The following is a 19288-nucleotide window of genomic DNA, read 5'->3' as shown; positions in this document are numbered from 1 at the left end:
TCTCAAACATTGATTTGTGGTGTTGTTGATGGATCTGTGACTTTTGAGTAACTTTGGAGTATGGGACTGTATCGTGTCAGACGACCTCCAAGCACAATTTTGAATCGTGATTATCACAAGCAACATTAGGAATAATGCCTATGACTAATTCACCTTGAGTACGACCAATTGGTCAAAACGCGTGTCGGCTGTGGCTGTAATACCAATAAATCATATTCAACTGTTCAGATGCTACTTTGACCTTAAATAGAATTGTAATTAGCATCAGCATTGACAAATTGATTGATTTTGGGATCTTTTGCGCTGTTTGGCTACATACAAATTCTATTTCTGATACTGTCATAGGGAGGCCCACGGGGACCTTGTATGTGGCCTCTGCTGCACTTCACCATTGAATAACCAACGGAGACTAAGCACACCCCAGCTAGCTTTTCTTTTATCTTGATTGAGTAATTGTTTCTTTGAATTGCATTACTGGCTGGGTTCAGTGTACTTACCTACAGCTCACATGTTCTTCTTATGATAAACCTGACTGCTCTGCCACTCTTCCAAGGTTCCATCTAGTATAGACTGATAGTAAGAGTTGGGGATCTATCAACCATTGTGATAGTTTTATGAAGTCTTACGTCACAGTGGATTTTAGGAAACTCCCCTAATAGGCACATCTTAATGTAATTGGAAGTAAGGATCCTAAGATGCTACTTGCCCAAATGGCAAGATGAACATTCAGAAGGTGATAAATCAGCAATCAAATTCGTCAAGATAGGCCAGCAAGTAACTTCACTCAGGGAAAGCAAAGGAGAACTCAATTTAAGATAACTTGAAGCCAAATGTATATGCAATTTATATACTACACATTGTAGCTCGAACAATGATCATAAGATCAATGTTTTTCTATAGCAACAAATTACAATGAACACTGTGATGTTCTCTTCTTATCGGCTTAAGGTTTAAGAATAAATTATCTATAATTTTGGTTTGTATTTTCATTGTAGATCTCCATAGCTACATAGCACAGTGACAACCAAAGAATCCTATAATCACATATACCATGTATATATATTGAACTGTAATACCTATAAGGATGCATAGTACATTAAATGAAATCTCTGCACAATATGGCTGCGGATAACAACCAAAGGCACAATGTATTTCATTTGTTTAAATTGAGTTATTAAACAGTACACATAACAAAAATAATCAATATAATATTGTCAATTATAACTAGACTTAATTTGCATAGAAATATGAACCGACTAAACTTAAAATATCACACGATATAGCTATCAATATTCCAACTTGAAATGGGATTGTTATAATCATGGTATGCATTGATGACGTCACACGTAACTAGGTTTACTTCACAAATTTAGGTAATCGTATATAAACATTCACAATATGGCTGCCACCAATAGGCGGCATATCACCGAATGCTGGGGCCTGCAGAGCATGGTGGGGCTGTTAAACATCCCACTATTGATGTAAGTACAGCATTCGAGTATACTTACAGGTTCATTGCGATTTGATTATAATAACGTAAACTGCCATGTCCTCTTTATAATATGCACTATACACTGGAGAGCATTGTGCTGCTTTGCTCGCCGCTGGGAAAAGCAGTGCAGCTCTGCTTGTCGCTCTGTAGTTGTTTCTCCACCAGTCTCTCTCATTCACCCTGCAGTGAACTACCAGTTCCATTAGCTGCTGTAACGTTACTTTGAGACCAGGTCTCTTCTTTCCAGTTACGGATCTAGTTTGGTGCTGGATCGCTTCTTTCTTTTTGGTGCTGCGCTGTTTTGCTTCTCTCAAGTTCAGTGCCTAAAAGAAACAAAACATGTCTTGCAGGAATTTTGTACAGGAGGTCTGGTGTGAGATAAATGGGTACTGCATAAAAGCATGCTGGCACACGGGTGTTGCCCTTTCAAATGCCGCAGTAATCCTCAGGAGAAAGCATTGCTTTAGATTGCTCCCTTGTACCACTCCCATCCCACGCTGAGAGGGGTTTCCCATTCTCTCTTGTCAAGGTCATTGTTTTGGCCGTGGAATTTTAAACTGAATAATGCAACATACATTACACTTATAATTATTAATATAAAAAAGTTTTAAAACCTAATGTAGAATATCAAAACATTCATGTTTGCAAATAATTTTTTCATAGATCAAAAAAAAACTGTGTTGTGTAACTAATTGCTAAATTATGAAACTTTGCCCCAATAGAGGAGGGGTTTAAGTCCATTACCAGCAAAGTGTTATTCTTTGACTTTTATACATTAGGAAACAATAGAGTGTATTTTTGCTATCTAAACTAATTCGATATTGGGAACTCATATATTTCAATATTTTTGAAAAATGTAATTAAGATCTTCAAACCATAATGCTATTATAATGTGAAATGATGGTAACATGGGCGCAAACTTACCAAGTATATCGATTCAAGTTCCTAAATAGAGACAGAACAAATATCAAGAAACTAAAGAAATGATTGTAGAATCATACATAAAGTAATCTAACATCTTTGTTTTCTTCTCTTCTCTCTTTGTGTCGTTGCATGCTTTTGAAGAATGTGTTAAACACAACAATGACAAGTTTTGATAAATATTGGACAATAGATGTCAAAATATATTTTGCGCTAGCCAGCTATTCATAAAAACATTACAAACATGGTATAAGGAACCAATTATTGCAACTCAGTAATCAGGCTTGAGAAAGGTTGTTGGGTGAAACAAGTGTTTTCCACATTCCATGGGCAACAGGCCTTTTTCAATTTTTTAGATCATAATCCATGGGCATCTGCCCCTTCGGAAACTCCTAAGGTTGAAAATCAGTCTTTTTACCATTTTTTTACTAAACCCGTGAACACAATTTGAGTAATAGTCAAATTATCTTTATGGAAGATAAATTGAACCTATTCAAATAGGACTTAAAATGAGCAATGGTCTGCCATTAATATATGGTTACCAATGTAATTGATGTTGCATGTTATCACTGTATTTTTGCCAGAATAAAATTCATTATTAATTCAACTGTTTGTACTGAAAATTTGATGAGCTTGATTTTTGATTCTGGATCACAACAATTGAAAATGAATGTTACAAATATATTTTAAATGACGTAGATGTATACATAAATTAATTTTTCAGCTATTTCACTTTTACTTTTAATTATTAGGACATTGTCAATTTAGCTTATATCATGCCATTCAATACATTAAGATAAATTGGTGCTACAATTTGACCAGGGATTTTCCTTTTCAGTTGTCTAATTAGTTGACACAAGATTTGATTGTCACACCTTGGTCTACATTCCTAGACATTTTATTTTCTAGGATTTGGCACAAAGTATTATAATAGTTCAGACCACATTTCCGTACTGATAGTAACATAAGATAACCTAACAGAGGTGTGCTTTGGGAATTAACATGTTAGAAATTATTATTTTCTCTTATGGAAAGCAGAATTTATATTTTTGTAAAAGAATATGCGCAAGCAGCAGTTGGCATACAGCTGTGTACAATGTTGAGACAATTTGTCACAAATAAATACATGAGATGTGTTCCAAGTGGTATGCTGTTGACCATTTCCATTCTAATTCTTTCCTTTCTGCAGAGGACGTAACTCTGAATTCCCTGGTTTCGGAGGCTTTTGTCCGCTTTTTTGTGGAGATTGTGGGGCACTACTCTCTGCACATGTACGTCAATGAAAAAGGAGAGCGAGTCTTCCAGCGGGAGACCTTTCGCAAATCCCACACATCACGCAGTGTGCGGCAGTTCTTGGACTTGTTTATGGAAACACAGATGTTTGCAGGTTTCACCCAGGACCGGGAGCTTAGAAAAAGCGGGGTGAAAGGTGAGACATTTTATCATCATAATTGCTAACAGAGAACAAGACAGCAGAAATTGAATAGTTGAAGCTATTTTATATGGAATGCAACATAAAACCTGTTCATCTTTGCTTATCGCATAATCAAGGTTTAAATGGGCTTCCACACCCTGTGCAATAGATAGGGCTTGCATATGTTAAGGTTAATGTTAAAGGACATTTGTACTGCGCACTATCACCACCGGAGTGGTCCCCTGGCGCTCGAGCGGCTCTGAAACAGGGAGGGGGGTGGGTAGTGGGAGCAAGCTGGAAAAGTGCAAGAGAGCAGTGATGTGTTGTTGGCAGCCTCAGCCCGGTGGGTCCGTTGGCTGAGCCTGGGGTGTTTTCGGCCGGTAGTCATAGTGTACTGTTGTGCGAGTCTGTGTGTTTTTGTTTTGTTGTTGCAACGTAGTGAAGGTTGTGCGGTTGCTGAGTTGTAGGTTTGTGGTTGTGTTTGGTTTGGAGTATGCGAGGTGTATGCAGAGGGGGGAAATTGTTAGTGCAATTGGTTAGTTGGCATCTTTATCCTAACTTTGAGGCGTTCGGGTTCTGTGATCTCCCAAGGTGGGGTTCAGGAGCACCCCTGCATCCTTGTGCTGAACTGAGTTTGAACGCCCTTCGACATCCCTTTTTTTTTCTCCAGCCTCCCAAGCAGCCCTACCTGTTTTCACTCCTCAATTATATGGCTAGTGCATTGGCCAAGTGTCCCCAGCTAAGGTAGTGTGGTGAATGCCAATATCCTGAATAATTCCACAACAGTGGTGCCTGGTGGCGACTGAGGGGTGAGTGCGGGTGTTGGGTGGGATTGCAGTGAGTTGTTGACTCTGTCTTCATGGGTGTTGTCTGTGTCCACTTCTGTTTAGTCATCCCTTTCCTTTCTGTTTCGGTTTTCAGTTGGAGTCTGTGGTGTTGAAGAGCCAGGTTTTTAGTAATTTCCTAAATTTTAGGTGATTTTTGGTGTTTCTTATTTCTTTCGGGATGTTGTTCCAGGTTTTTGCGGCTAAGTGGTAGAAGGAGGTGCCTCCAAGATTTTTCTTGAGGTATGGTTTTGGTTCCAGGCGGATTTCGTTACTTGACCTGAGGAGTCTTGTTAGACCTATCCTGCATACTTAACCTGTTAATAAATGGTGGAACCCAATAAAAATGTAAATTGGGATATTCATATCTATAGTAGGAGTCTGAGCCAATTCCAAATTTACACCATCAATCAAAGAATTCAAAATTGAAAAGTTAAATCAATAAAATAACACAAGTAATCAAATGAAAACTAGGCAGTTCAAAATTGACAAAAACTTGCACCTTTTTATATACATCAATCACCTAGAACAATGTTTTGTTGTACAAATAGACCTACTCTACACGTGGTTCAACTGACTAAAATGGGCTAAACACAAGTGTCCTAATTAATTAACGGATTTACTGTTCCCTTTCACCATGTTGATCCGATCTGGTTCTGTTTCCCTAATGTATTAGAGGTCTTTAAAACAAACACATATCATTCTTTATCATCTGAAATCACATAAATGGAAATATTTGGCATATCATTACATCTCATATTAAAGTCAATTACATATATTACCAATCTCCAACTATGTATGCGCTATTCAAAACTTGCAGTGGATGAATAGTTGAGAGGCCTAGAAATACAAATCATTTTGGTGAATCATCATTCAAAACAGAGAGTGATTGCAGATTCCACACAGTACCTATTAAATGTAGGTATTATACATGTAAACTTAACAGGTTGATATTGTATGGCAATTCTTTACAATATACCTTATCCCAAAATGTACCCAAACTGTACACAGGCACATAGGGAAAATAAGTAGAACAGACTAGTTATTATCCAGCAAAGCATTACATTTATTTTTTGTTAATCCTTTTAAACACACTTAATGTTGTCTTAGAAAACAAAATAAAAAATATCCTTTTTATGGGAATACATTTCTAATTATTGAAATGTACTTGGTGATTATGGTGTTATAAAATATAGGTTGCCTTTTATGAATTACTAAGGTTTTACCTTATGAATGGGATGGACAATATTTAGAAGATAATTGCATCAGCTTATTTGCTGAATTAAATTAATGTTCAAGGGGGGATGAAGAAGGGAGGAGACTGAACAGAACATATATTAGAAATGCCAATTACACATGGCACAAACCACATGTATACATTTCTACCATCCCTTGATAAAAAATATTTTCAAGTATAATTGAGTCATCTTATGTCTGAGGCCATCAGTGATAGATGATTTAATTAGTGATGTCACCAGTGATGTCATTGTGATGCTGGAAATGCATTGGAGGGACAGGGCCTCCATGTCCTTGTCCTGTACTCCCTTATCATGTGTGTTCCGTGTTGGTTTCTGCACAGGAGCCCATGTGGGACTCCTGGCAGTTGAAGGCAAGCGTCCCCAACCAGCACGATCCTCCCCGCAATGAGAGACAATGAAGGACTCTCCCAAAATGGGAATAAGGCCAAGACAGAGTGCGGGTGAGCGTAAATGGGAGTTTATCAATCAGAATAGGGCATGCAAAGAACTCTGCAACCTCCGAGAGCGCTCTGTCTGACAATAGCAAAGACAGGCGTATATATTTACAAAAAACGTCATAAGAACCTACACACTATAGGGGGCACAAGTTCATGGGGATTGGGTGGCGACGACTAACTATAGGTGCTGCTGTGATGTGGTTGGCTTTGGCTGGAAGACGTCACTGGGCAGCCTCGTGGGTTGGGCTGGGCCTGGCCGGGTGGCGGAGTTCATCCAGGCGGTGTTGTGGGGCCATCGTGGCCAGTGGCAGAGATGAATGTCTCTTCCTGACTTATTAGCCCTATGCCATGCACACCGCAGTCATTCGAGCATTTTTAGCCTTATCTTCTTCAGTAAATCTTATACTAGGTTATACAACAGGTTAATGCAACACAGGAGGAATGCACCTTGTGAGGGGACTGGAGGTAATACGTCAGGGCATGGTTACCAGTGTCCTGTTGACCGGGGCCATAGGTCGAGGGGCTAAGCTTCAGGGCCTGGCACGGGCGGTACATGTCTTTCTGCTTTGTTAGAAGTTGTTATGGATGTTCCGCTGTTTGTTGTCAAAGTGTTGGGTGTCTTTATTGCACAGGGCCATAAGTCTGAGGTGGTCCGGTGGGTTGTGAGGTTTACGAGGGGGCGCGTACGTTCAGGCAGAGGTTTACTGCTGTGCTGTAAATAATGCAGGTGGCAGGTGGTGGCCTTGGGTGCTACAGAGGGGGTTACAAATCTTTGAAGCGGCTCCAGTCTGGTTGGGGGAGGTAAAGCAGCGCGGCGCGGTCTCTGCTCTCATGCCTTTGGCAGCCCTCACAGGGTGGGAGGGGGAATGGCCTTGCAAGTATTTCACAAAGGTATCTCCCTCGTGTGTTGCTGAGTTAGGTAAAAACATTAAGCATTTGAACATTCTATAATACTTATTCAAATCCTTTTTAAAACATGCATTTCAACTTTGCTGGATGTGTCTCGATTATACCCAGTCTGAACACCGTATTCGTACACTATGTTTTAACAACTACAATATTTAATTATATGCATATATATTTGCAGTAAGTGAGGTAGTAGTCGGGTTGGTGGAATACATAGGAAATGACTCGCCACTGTACGTGACGGTGGTGGCACATAAGAAGCTTAGACATACACACATAACAAGTGCATTTCTTGCGCATCCTTCGCATGAGATCCACAGTCTGGTTACATTCATTTCCTCGTATATTCTAGCAGCATTAGTTCAGGTATGGCGCGAGCCCATGAGGTGTAAGTTTTCTCAGTAATATTCGTAACAACTAGATTCCTGGTGCGTTCCGTCATTATTAGCACCCAACTGCAATGATATATGTTCATCATCGCTTATATCATGGGGGCATGATCTCTTGTAATTATACATCTTACAGGTTTTTACAATATAAGGGGTTTTATGAGAGGAAAGCATCTTTTGCAAGTAGTCTCAACATTAATATACGAGGATTGTCGGGCCTGTGATGACCATTTTATTGTTCATTTCATTTTGCTTAGGCCTGCTGGCCGGGTCAGGCTGGGAGCGATGATACGATACACTGCGGGAGGTGAACTGTTACAATGTCAGTGCATTACACTAGCTCATGTTCTTTTGGTTCGTGGGAACGGGCTCGCAGCGGATCTACCAGGGTGCTGCGGCAACAATGATGACTGAAACCCTCCAAGGGTGGGGGCCGTGCTACAGTGCGCTGAGCTCACACCATCCTTACCAGACAAAAATGGTGTCTAGGCCTAACTAAATTTTAATACGTGTGGGCAATTAATGCGTGCGGGCAATGTCTCCAGTGGGTGAGCCCTCCACCACCTGGGCCCGGGTGGCATGAGGAGACGCCCAAGAGAGCCATAGTCCTCACCTGGGGAGAAAGTGCAGGCGAGGGGGGTCGTCTTGGACCAGTCCTCCCCTACATTTCCCCCCTTTCGTTACTAAAGTAACGAATTCTTTAAATCTTCTATCCTCCTACATTCTGCCTCGTCCATCACTGCCTCATCCCATGCCGGAGTTCCTTTGATGGGCATCCATGCCCTGCACACTGCTCTTAAGCTCTCACCTCTCCGGGCATATTCATCTGGAGTACACGTTAGATATATGCACCCACCATCTGCTTCCAAATCTACCCAAACTTCCTCATACCATTCTAGTATACGGGGCTCTTTGATGGTGGTGTGCCACAACTTATCTACAATATCTTTATCGTGGTATATGGGCACCAGTTGGTACCTGGGCGAGTTATCTATCCCTGTTTGTACTTGTGCTTCTTGCATTTTTTTTATTGTACCGTGTGAGTTGCCCATTGTCACCATCATCATTGCACCATTTGGTACTGCGTTAGCACAGACTCGAAGACCCATCTGGCACAAGCAAAAAAGTAGAAGGAGGAACACAACAGCTGGTATTAAAAATTTTACAGTTGTTCCAAGCCATGAGGGAACCCAGGAGAAGATGTTGTCGAACCAGGTACTTGCTTCTGCTCCGCCTTCCATTTTCATTTTTTCTCCTAGGTTGTGGACTGCTTCGATCACATGGGACAGGGAGCCGTTCTCTGTGTCTTCAGAAGGTACGAAAGTGCAGCAGGCACTTCCTATTTTTCGGCAAACACCACCGTCCATCGCTGTCAACAGGTCCAGAACATACCTGTTTTGCATGGTCATTAGTCGTAAAGCTCTTAGTTCTACTTTGATAATATTGAATCCTTCTTCAGTGTCGTTCGCCAACTGAATCAATTCCCAGCGTGTTATCTGGAGCCACTTTGCGTTTGCCCTTGCTTGGACACTTGAGACGAGTGAGGCAAAAAATGTTTCTGCTGAGCTGAATAATCGATATTTATCTGGGATCTGAGCCAATAGTTCTGATGATGCCTTTGATATGTAATTTGATGCTCGCCTGTTACGGGTCAGCGCTTCTTCCTTGCTTCCAGAAGACAGAACATATATTTGTGACTCTGCAGTTGGTTGAGCCACACTCTGCATGCGCTCCTGTGTCCTTTTGCTCCCATCGATGTGGCTTTCTGGTATCACCATTAGTGCCGAATGCAGAGTGGCCATTGAGCAGCTGCCACTCCATGACTGGGGAAGGTGTAGGTATGCCTGTTTGCCGCACACCCAGTATGTGTCCATCAGGGCCGCTGTCCCTTTCTTTAGGTCTGGGATGGTGAGGGTCTTGTTGCAGTTTGAGTTTGTTCCCATGGGAGTTCTCCCTTCTCCTTTAAAGCACAGCTTATAGTCCATTTCGCTCTGTAGTTTGAACGGCTTTTCAATGGCAGTTACCCAAGTTAATTTTGAAATGTGTTCTCTCCATACTGGTGTACATGTTTTCTCTATCCACTGTAATCTGTCCGGTGCCACACCTTTTAGTGCTTCCGCTTTGCACAGTACTTCTTCATCCTTCTGCTTGTTGTCAGAAAAAAGTGTCCCTCCTATCACAAAAAATGGTTCTTTCAAGCATACTACTCCTGCCGTTTTTGGGTAACACGTTTTCTCGTTCTGCAACATTTGAAAAGTCACTTCGTGTGCCTGGAAGGTGTTCTTAATCCTGCACAGCATGAGATGAAGGAGACATTGGGCATCCACAATAGGCAACTCTTTGGGTAGTAACACTTTAGGTGTACCTGATGCATGGGGGATGAGGGAACAGACATAACAGCTTTCGTTTGTTGTCTGTTTAGCTGTGGCACTCATGTCTGCATACCACTTATTTGTTTGATGGGGGTGTCGTGGGTCTTCCATCTTATCTAGACCTAGCCCATAGTACTCATCATACTTCTTCCTCCCTGTTTCTCTCTTTCGTCGGGCATTCTTGTTACTCATGTACTTCCCAACCCCCTGATCATTGGGCAAACTAGACCCCCCTTCCTCATTCCCGCCCCCCTTGGCCCATTCATCATATAGTATTTCGTACATTTCTAGTAGCTTTTCGTTTTCTTTTCTGACGCTGTCTGGCAGATTGTTTTTTGGAATGTTGGCAAGTTTGCTGGTGGGGGTGTCATACAACCATGATATGGCAGACGGGTTTCGATCGTTGGAACTATGGGCATTGTAACTGGATACCCCTGGTGGAGACACTGTGTTGCTCTGCATTTCACCATGTGGCTTTTCTCTTTGTGCGGTCACAACACTTGATGGTGTGGTATGATACCCCCAGACAAGTTCAGTTCCGTCCCATATCAAAAAATCACCTTCCCTGGTATTGACACTTGCAGTTGCGTTGGGCCCGGTGGTACTGTTAATTGGTCCAGTAGTGTTATTACTTCCTCCCCCCTCGTACATCTCGATAGAGATGAACGCTATAAACCAATACGTAACCAAGCCAAACATTATCATAAAAAACAATGTGATGCATGCTGATAATCCACACTCATACGAATATCTACATCTTTCATATACTAATTCTCTCATTCTACTAATTCTATCCGTTGCAGGCTGCCCGTTAGATGCCATGGAAGCTCCTGTTTGAGATATAAAAGTGCATTAAGTGCATGCATGTAAACGTTTTGCTGGCACCATCTGTGCCAATACATTTGACGGGGAATGGAAGCGGGTGGGGGTGCGGGGGAGGGGTATTCACAGACAAGGATGTATTCAAGTTATAACATTTTTATTTCATTAATTACGTACCACTCATCAAAAAGAAAGAAAGCACACATATATACACATTTTTTTTTTTTTTTTTTTTTTTTGTAATATCCTTGTCAGTCATTATTTTATTCAATTCCAGTGCTGACATTATTCCATTCAGGTCCAGTGTTGACACACACACTCACGCAAGTCGATATTTAGACATCTTACTCATTTGCATCGTTTGCTGTTGTCTGTGCCTCCTCCTCTATTTCCTCGTGTACATTGCTGTATGCTTTTCGTACGTCGGTTAAGTGCACCCAATATCTCAAGCCCTTCACTTTTACTGCCGTGGGCGTGCAAAATATTACTTCGTATGGGCCGTGGAACCGTGGTGCATTCCACCGACGCACAAAGCTTCTGACATAAATTGAGTCGCCTGGCATTAGCTGTAGCTGTTGCTCTGGCTCTGCGCCACATCCTGTTACATTTCCCTCTTCTCTGGTGAGGGGTGGGGAGAGTTGCTTCGATATTGCGCGCGCTGCCCTTGTTAATTTTCTTAGGTAGTCTGTGAACTCATCCCCCAATATTGCGGCGCTTCTGTGAGCATCTGAGTGTTCACGCAGTGGGGAGTGTGCTGTGTTCATTCGTCTCCCAGTCACGATCTCGTGTGGGGACAAGTGGTGGTCTTTACTTGGTTGATTTCTCAACTCAAATAGGGCCAGGGGTAGACAGTAAATCCAATTTTTCTTTAGTGAGAAGCATAGTTTTGATAGTCTGCCTTTTAACAGGCCGTTCATCTTTTCCACTACGCCATTACTTTGTGGATGATAAATCGAACATAATTTATGTTTTATACCCAATAATGTGGTAACTTCCTTGAAAAGTTCATTCACAAAGTGAGAGCCGTTGTCTGAGCGTATTACGTCACAAATTCCCCAGTGCGGGAACACTTCCCTCACTAGGAACTTGGCGGCGCTTTTGGCATCAGGTCGCGCACATGGTCCCGCTTCCACCCACCTTGAAAATGGGCACACCACCACGATCATGTACCGCGAGCCATTACACCTTTCCCCCATGTCAGCATAATCTATATGCAGTTCTCTGAAGGGGCCAATGGGTTTGGGAATTGTTCCCCGGAGTGTTCGTAATGTCATTCCTGAGTTGTATATTTGGCATGTTGTACATTCCATTGCTAATCGAGACACATGTTCCTGGAGACAGGGCACAAACCATTCTTCCTGTATCTCTGCTGCGATGTGCTGCTTGGTGTTGTGTGCGGGGAAGTGTAACTGTTGAAATGCAACTTCTAGTAATTGTAGTGGCATCACCACTTTCCCTGAGTTATTTTGCCGCCATAGTAGATCTGTCCCTGATTGGCTGCATCCCCGTTTCGTCCATGTTAGTTTTTCTTCTGCACTAGCTCCTTCCTGTAATTCTAGTATTTGTGATAAGGGCATCATGTTATACCCTTCTGACAATTCTTTGGTTGTTGTGTTCTTGATCATGAACTCACCGGTGTCGTATTTCTGAAAATAGGAAGCCTCCTTGGCGGCGGCGTCTGCTGCCGCGTTCCCTAAAGACACAACGTCTGAGTTGGAGGTATGGGCCTGGCACTTCACTATTGCTACGGCAGTAGGGTTTTGTAGGGCCTCAATTAATTCTTTTAACAATTCTGCATGCTGCACTGGTGTTCCATCTGCCCTTCTGAAACCCCTACGGCCCCATCTTGCTAGACCTCCATGTACGGTCGTTGTCATGTAAGCTGAGTCTGTGTATATTGTAACTGCACAGCCCTTTGCTGCGTGTAGTGCTTCTATGAGCGCAACCAGTTCTGCTGCCTGTGCAGAGTAATGCGACGGGAGGCGGTACTGTACTAATGTTTCAAACTCACCTTCCTCTAATCTCACTACCGCCATGCCAACGTGTTTTTCTCCCGTGTCCATATCAATTGATGCGGACCCATCCACAAAGTACACTTCCCCCTCGCTGAGAGCGTTTTCACACACCACTGTGCCCTCCCCTCCTTCTCCTGTGTGGGTTGCGCAATCGTGATTTTGCATGTCTTCTACTGTGCACGCTTCTGTAATGAATGTGGCGGGGTTCACTGTTTTACATCTCACTATGTGAATGTTGGCGCTGGACAATATAATCTCGTATGCTGTTGCCCGCTGTGTGGTCAGTGTGCTTTTTGATCTTTCAAGTATTGCAAATAATGAGTGCTCCACAAACAATGTCACAGGGCATCCCATTACTATTGTGGCACTTTTTTCAATCGCAAATGCGGCTGCTGCGAGCGATTGTTCGCACGCGAAATGACCCTGCATCACGGCATCTAAAGTACCACTATAGTAAGCTAGGGGCTTGTGTCCTAAGGATGTCTTTTGTGTCAGCACCGCTGTCATAAGTGTTCCTTTGCAATGGGATAATAGGTAAAATTCGTGTCCATAATCAGGGTTTGCTAGTACTGGAGCGCTTGAAATTAGCTCTTTCAGTGATTTGAACGATGTGCTCATTTCTTCTGACCATTTTATTTTTACATTCTCCTGTTGTGCTTCTTTGAGTGCTTGTAGGAGGGGCCTGGTATATGCTGCATAGTCTAGTATCCATGCTCGGCAATAATTGCACATCCCCAAAAATTTCTGCATATCTTTCACTGTTGTGGGTTCTCCTACCGATCTTATTGCCTCTACCCTGTCGGGAATTATTCTTTTTCCATCTTTCGATATGAGCTGTCCCAGGTATAGGACCTCAGGCAGACAATACTGTAGCTTCTCCTTGTCTACCTTGTATCCTTTGTTGGCCAGTAAAGTCAGGAGCATTGTTGAATCTTTTCTACACGTTTCTTTGTCTTGTGCACACACCAATAAATCGTCCACGTACTGAATAATAGTACTCTCTACTGATAGGTTTCCCAAGTCTTCATGCAATATGCGGTTGAATATGCTCGGACTTTCACAGTATCCTTGTGGCAGTCTGCAGTGTTCATATCTTTTTCCCCCCAGTGTGAACGCTGTAAGGTATCTACTCTCTTCAGCCAGAGGGATCGAGAAAAATGCGTTTTTCAAGTCCACTACTGTAAAATGTGATGCTGTTCTTGGGATACTGCATAGTATGGATGCAGGGTTCGGGACTAGAGGGAACTCTTTTTGTATTACATCATTGAGGGGGCGTAAATCCTGTATCATCCGCCAAGATCCCCCCTTTGCTTTTTTGATTGGATAAATACATGTGTTACATGGGGAGTTTGAAGGCACTATTATTCCTTGTACTAGTAGTGCATTTATCGTCTCTTTTATCCCTTCTTCAGCTTCACGGGACAATGGATACTGTTTAACTCTTGGTAAGATAGCTCCTTGTTTTAGGTTTATTCTCACAGGTTGTACTCCATGCAACAGCCCTACATCATGTGGGCCTGTTGTCCATAAATTGTTTGGTACTAGCCTCATGTCGTCATCAAAAAATGACGGTGGTGTTCCTACCACTGCCATTAATTGGACGGGGATCTCTCTGGCTTGGATCAAAATGTCACAGGGCATCGCTATTTCCATTACTATCTCACCTTCTACTTCTGTGTCTGAAAAGAGATCCTCATCTGTTACCTCGCGTAAGGCAAGGTTGGCGTTTGTACACAGTACGGTGCGCCACTCACATCCTTCTCTGTCCATTCCAATCACAGCGATCCGTTTCGCTGATACCTGCACCGCGTGCAAATCCAACGACACCACGGATCCTGGTGTTGCATTCGGCCACACTATGGGGCGGAAGAGGAATTCTGCTGGAATCCTCCAATCCATGTTTTTTAGCTCTGGGACTATGAGGGCCAAAGTCTTTAGCCCTGCAATAAACATCTCTTCCTTTTGTGGCAGCCCTCGTATTTCCTGTGTGGTTGTGTAGGCTTGCACTACCAACATTGCACGCAAGGGACATATCCCGGGTGTAGAACACACTATTCCTCCTTCGTTAAATGATATGGTCATGTTAAGTTTACTCATAAGATCCCTCCCCAGCAAATTTATCGGGGACTGTTCATAGTACAGTAAGGGTGCTTTTACGGTCTTGCCCCCTATGGTTACATCCAAAGCTTCTGTGTAAGGAACTTCAATTACAGCCCCAGAGAACCCCTGCGTCTCTAACTTCCTGTTAGATAACGGGAATCGGCCCTCTCTGACACATGATTTCTCCGCTCCCGAATCAACCATGAATATAAATTGCCTGTCTCCTATCTGCGCCCCCACCAATGGTTCCTCTGCTGCACAGTGGGTGGTAGATAGAACTGGACACGCAAGTGTTCTCTGTGGGCTGTCCTATGCGGGGTGTCTCATGGCCCCCCCTTCATTAAATACGTTACCTGAGACCACTGACATGCCGTTATAAGGTGCTGGTGCGGGGGCCCCGTTAGCTGCTGTCGCGAAAGGGTTGCCTGGTGTATATTGCATGCTGTCGTTGTGAGGCATGTTTTGTGGGTGGTTCTGTGTTCTATATTGGGGTCCCTGTTGCTGGCTCGTGTTACCCTGGCTTGGGTCTCTCAGTTGCTGTTGTCCCATCGGAAGGCCATATGGGCTTCCCGGGTGGGGATGGCCATACTGTTCTACCTCCTGGAACCCGTTGTTTTGTCTACTTCTGCACTCCCTGGAGTAATGTCCCCATCGCCCACAGTTCCAGCAACTCCCCTGAGGGCCCCTGGGACCCTGCCATCCACTTCCTCCCATTCCCCCGTACCCCTGTGGTCCACCTCCTCTTCGGCTCCTGTACCCACCTCGTCCCCCTCGAGGGGTCCACTCTTGCCACTGCGGACCTCCACCCTGCTCCTGCTCGTTCCACTGCCGCTGTCCTGTTCCCGCCCAATTAGTTGCCATCCTTCCTTGTATTGCTATCAGCCCCTCCTCCTCATCTTCCCCCTCCCTGCTGTGTGGGAGCGCGGCTACTGCTGCTGCAACCTTCACTAACTTTGTCTGCACCAACTTCGCCTCGTCTGCCAATCTTTTCTGCGCCACCTCCTTCTCCCTCTCCTTTATTCGCTTACAATGGTGTACTATTATGCTCTGAATTTCCGGCCATCCCTTTGCTTCTATACCTGCTATTTTGTCAAGCGCCTTCTGCACTTCCTTTGGGAGCCCCCTTTTTATAATGAAGTAAAATAAAGAGGTCGATTGATACCAGGGCGTGCCCGTTTCCGCTCTCCACATCTCTTGGACCCGAAAAATGTAATCCATAGCCTCCTCCCCGTCATTCATGGCACACTGCATCACGGACTGTAAGTCAGGTGTGTCTGGAAATGTTTCGCGTAAGGCGTCCCACACCCTCGCACGCACTGTGTTAAAGGAGGCCCCATCATGGCGGTCGCAATCTAATGTTACTCCCGGGAAACCGGCTTTAACCCATACTCTTTCAGCCTGGTCGCCCACCGCTGATACGAGCAGGCTTTTTACATCTCCTACAGCTAGGGGTACCCCAGCTGTATGTTTTTCGAAGGCGTATATCCACTTACTAGCCCCTCCTGATAATGGGGGCAATAGCTTTAATAAATTAGCTTTATCCATCTGTGCCCATGGGATATAATTAGGCCTTCCTCCTCCCCTATGTATCAACGGGAGCTGTAGCTTTCCTTTCGTTGTTGCGTCCGGACCCGTTTTGGCTGCTGATGTTCCCATTGATGCCATTTTCCCCACTCTGTTCCTTAGTCGTCCCGACCACTCATCATCTAGGGTTCTCATAGAACATGCACCTTCCTCCCCCTCGCTTCCCCCTCCTATTGCCATACTCAATCTGTCGCTTTCGTCTAGCTCTTCTCTAATATCACATAGTAATTCCTCTCTAAGTCCCCCAAGCCTTTCTTCGTCACCACCATCTTCCTCTCGGGTCCCTACTTCTATTATTCGCGTTGGTTCTTCCTCAATCCTAAACAGGATCTCGCCCTTCTTCCACCCCTCTTCGGGCCTTCTGCTTTCCTCTGAGGCTCTAGACGTACGTCCAGCTCTAGTTGTATCCAGTGCTGTCCGTTCACATATGTTTTTTATCCTCGAGAGCTCATCTTTTGCTATCGACAGTCTTGATTCTAGATCATCTGTAAGTTTCTCTATGTCCACCCTTTGTGTATTTGCCTGGCCTCGCTCCCTTGTACTTTCATAAGGTGGGGGTGCAGTGGGCCGGTGGGGTGTGGTAGTTGTCGGGGGAGGTACATACGTTGGATCACTGTATCCTTCTGCGGGTACAGGTTTCTTTAATATCGGGTATAAACTTATTACCTCTACTGGTGGTGTTACACCTGGCAATTCTTTGATATCTTTCTGTAACACCAGTGGATTGTCTGTAGTAGATGGGAGATCAGGATTTGGTGCTGGCGCTTTAGGCGGTGGTACCTCTTCTAATAACCGCCAAAGATCTAATATTTCCCTCCTATTCTGCAGCTGTTTCCCTCGGTACTTCAAGAAAATGCATGTCATCACCATATCTAAAATGCTTTTGTCAAATGACCCTCCCTCTGGCCATATCTGGGGTAGCCCCTCTCCTTTCAGCTCGGTTACCCATTGGTCGTGGTATTTCTTAATCCGCTATGCGTGCCCTGGAAGGCTTTTACAAATATGTGATAATGGTGTTTCAGGCCCCATCTCTGTGTGCCCTCCTAGTGCTTATGTGTCTCTGTATGTCTGCAACTCCAATGTTACTGTAGTATCGATATTGTTTTTTCGTATTCTACTTCACATCCAGTGTTATGCTCGGTTGGGCTCTTCCTCCCTTAATTGCCCAATACAAAAACTGTCTGTACACAATTTCTACTTTGTTCTCTTCGGGGGACACATACAAGAGCAACCCATCATTTATTTTGACACTATCAACCCGGAAATCAAAAGGTACCCACTCACGTCACTGTCTCAGCGTTGCTTCAAAAGAGGTTTTATCCGGTCACACTTACCATGACCATTTGACAATTATACATTTATAACCGTTTTACACATTCGCAACATCAAAGTCGTCCCTTGACACATACGAGGTGCACACACCTCTTGGTAACACTCAGTACACCATTCACGCTGCCCTCCCTTTCCTCCCTAGCCGGCTGTCTCTGTCTATCTTACTTAGCGCATATGCATATACTTATAGGTTTTAACCTTCTCTCCCCCCTCTAGTAGAACTCTTGTTCTCTTACTTTTCTCCCAAGTTTGTGCTAATTCCGTTTTTATTCTCCCCCTACCCCTAAAGAAAAAAGAAAAAGAAGTAGTAGCGATCACTAATATATTCTCAGTGCCCCCTTTTGCTGAACACTTTTATCTTGTATTTCACTTCATCATATATTCCCAGCACTAGTCGATATAGCACTATGCGGCGCCGCCTTCCACCCCCTTTCGGAGCTAGGTTCCCGTCACTTCTATCTCTTTATTCGCCTCGTAATCCTAATGGCCATATGCAAAGAAAAAGAAAGGAAATTTTAGAGTAATCTTTAGTATATCTTCGTACCCCCTTCTCGTTCCCTGTCCTACCCTTCTCTCCCCGCTCCCTTTACAATCGCTCACACTCAGTACTCACGTGCCCGTCTTGAACCGATAGTCTCCGAAACTGGGTCCGTCCAGGCAGTGTCGCCGTTAACTCAACAGTCAGCCCCGGCTCCGGCGAGCGGCACTCAAAGGGGATTTTTTTCCAATCGGGATCCCGTACCCTTTCTCATTGAGTGCGCACTTCTTAGTGTACCGGTCGCCGTTGGCGGGCAGCCTCCCGGAGACGGCTCACCGTGCGTATCCCTTTTCGACCGGAGATTCTCGTGCCAAAAGGGGACGGTTATAATGGGTTTAGGAAGAAATAAAATCACGCTATCGGGGTCACCACTGAAGGCAAGCGTCCCCAACCAGCACGATCCTCCCCGCAATGAGAGACAATGAAGGACTCTCCCAAAATGGGAATAAGGCCAAGACAGAGTGCGGGTGAGCGTAAATGGGAGTTTATCAATCAGAATAGGGCATGCAAAGAACTCTGCAACCTCCGAGAGCGCTCTGTCTGACAATAGCAAAGACAGGCGTATATATTTACAAAAAACGTCATAAGAACCTACACACTATAGGGGGCACAAGTTCATGGGGATTGGGTGGCGACGACTAACTATAGGTGCTGCTGTGATGTGGTTGGCTTTGGCTGGAAGACGTCACTGGGCAGCCTCGTGGGTTGGGCTGGGCCTGGCCGGGTGGCGGAGTTCATCCAGGCGGTGTTGTGGGGCCATCGTGGCCAGTGGCAGAGATGAATGTCTCTTCCTGACTTATTAGCCCTATGCCATGCACACCGCAGTCATTCGAGCATTTTTAGCCTTATCTTCTTCAGTAAATCTTATACTAGGTTATACAAC

The 19288-nt window shown here is 44.1% G+C and overlaps 1 protein-coding gene across 1 annotated transcript in view; it reads left to right on the top strand.

Moving 5' to 3' along the window:
* Nucleotides 1-19288, top strand: part of DENND2C (DENN domain containing 2C) — a 463255-nt gene that overhangs the window by 405841 nt on the left and 38126 nt on the right. Inside the window, exon 17 of the mRNA XM_069633399.1 lies at nt 3603-3842. Within this exon, the coding sequence (XP_069489500.1) occupies nt 3603-3842 (240 nt within the window). The remainder of the gene's footprint in view (nt 1-3602; nt 3843-19288) is intronic.

This window comes from Ambystoma mexicanum, chromosome 13 (genome assembly GCF_040938575.1).
Source record: "Ambystoma mexicanum isolate Mex_15411 chromosome 13, UKY_AmexF1_1, whole genome shotgun sequence".
NCBI lineage: Eukaryota > Metazoa > Chordata > Amphibia > Caudata > Ambystomatidae > Ambystoma > Ambystoma mexicanum.
This window is presented reverse-complemented; position numbering and strand designations above follow the sequence as displayed.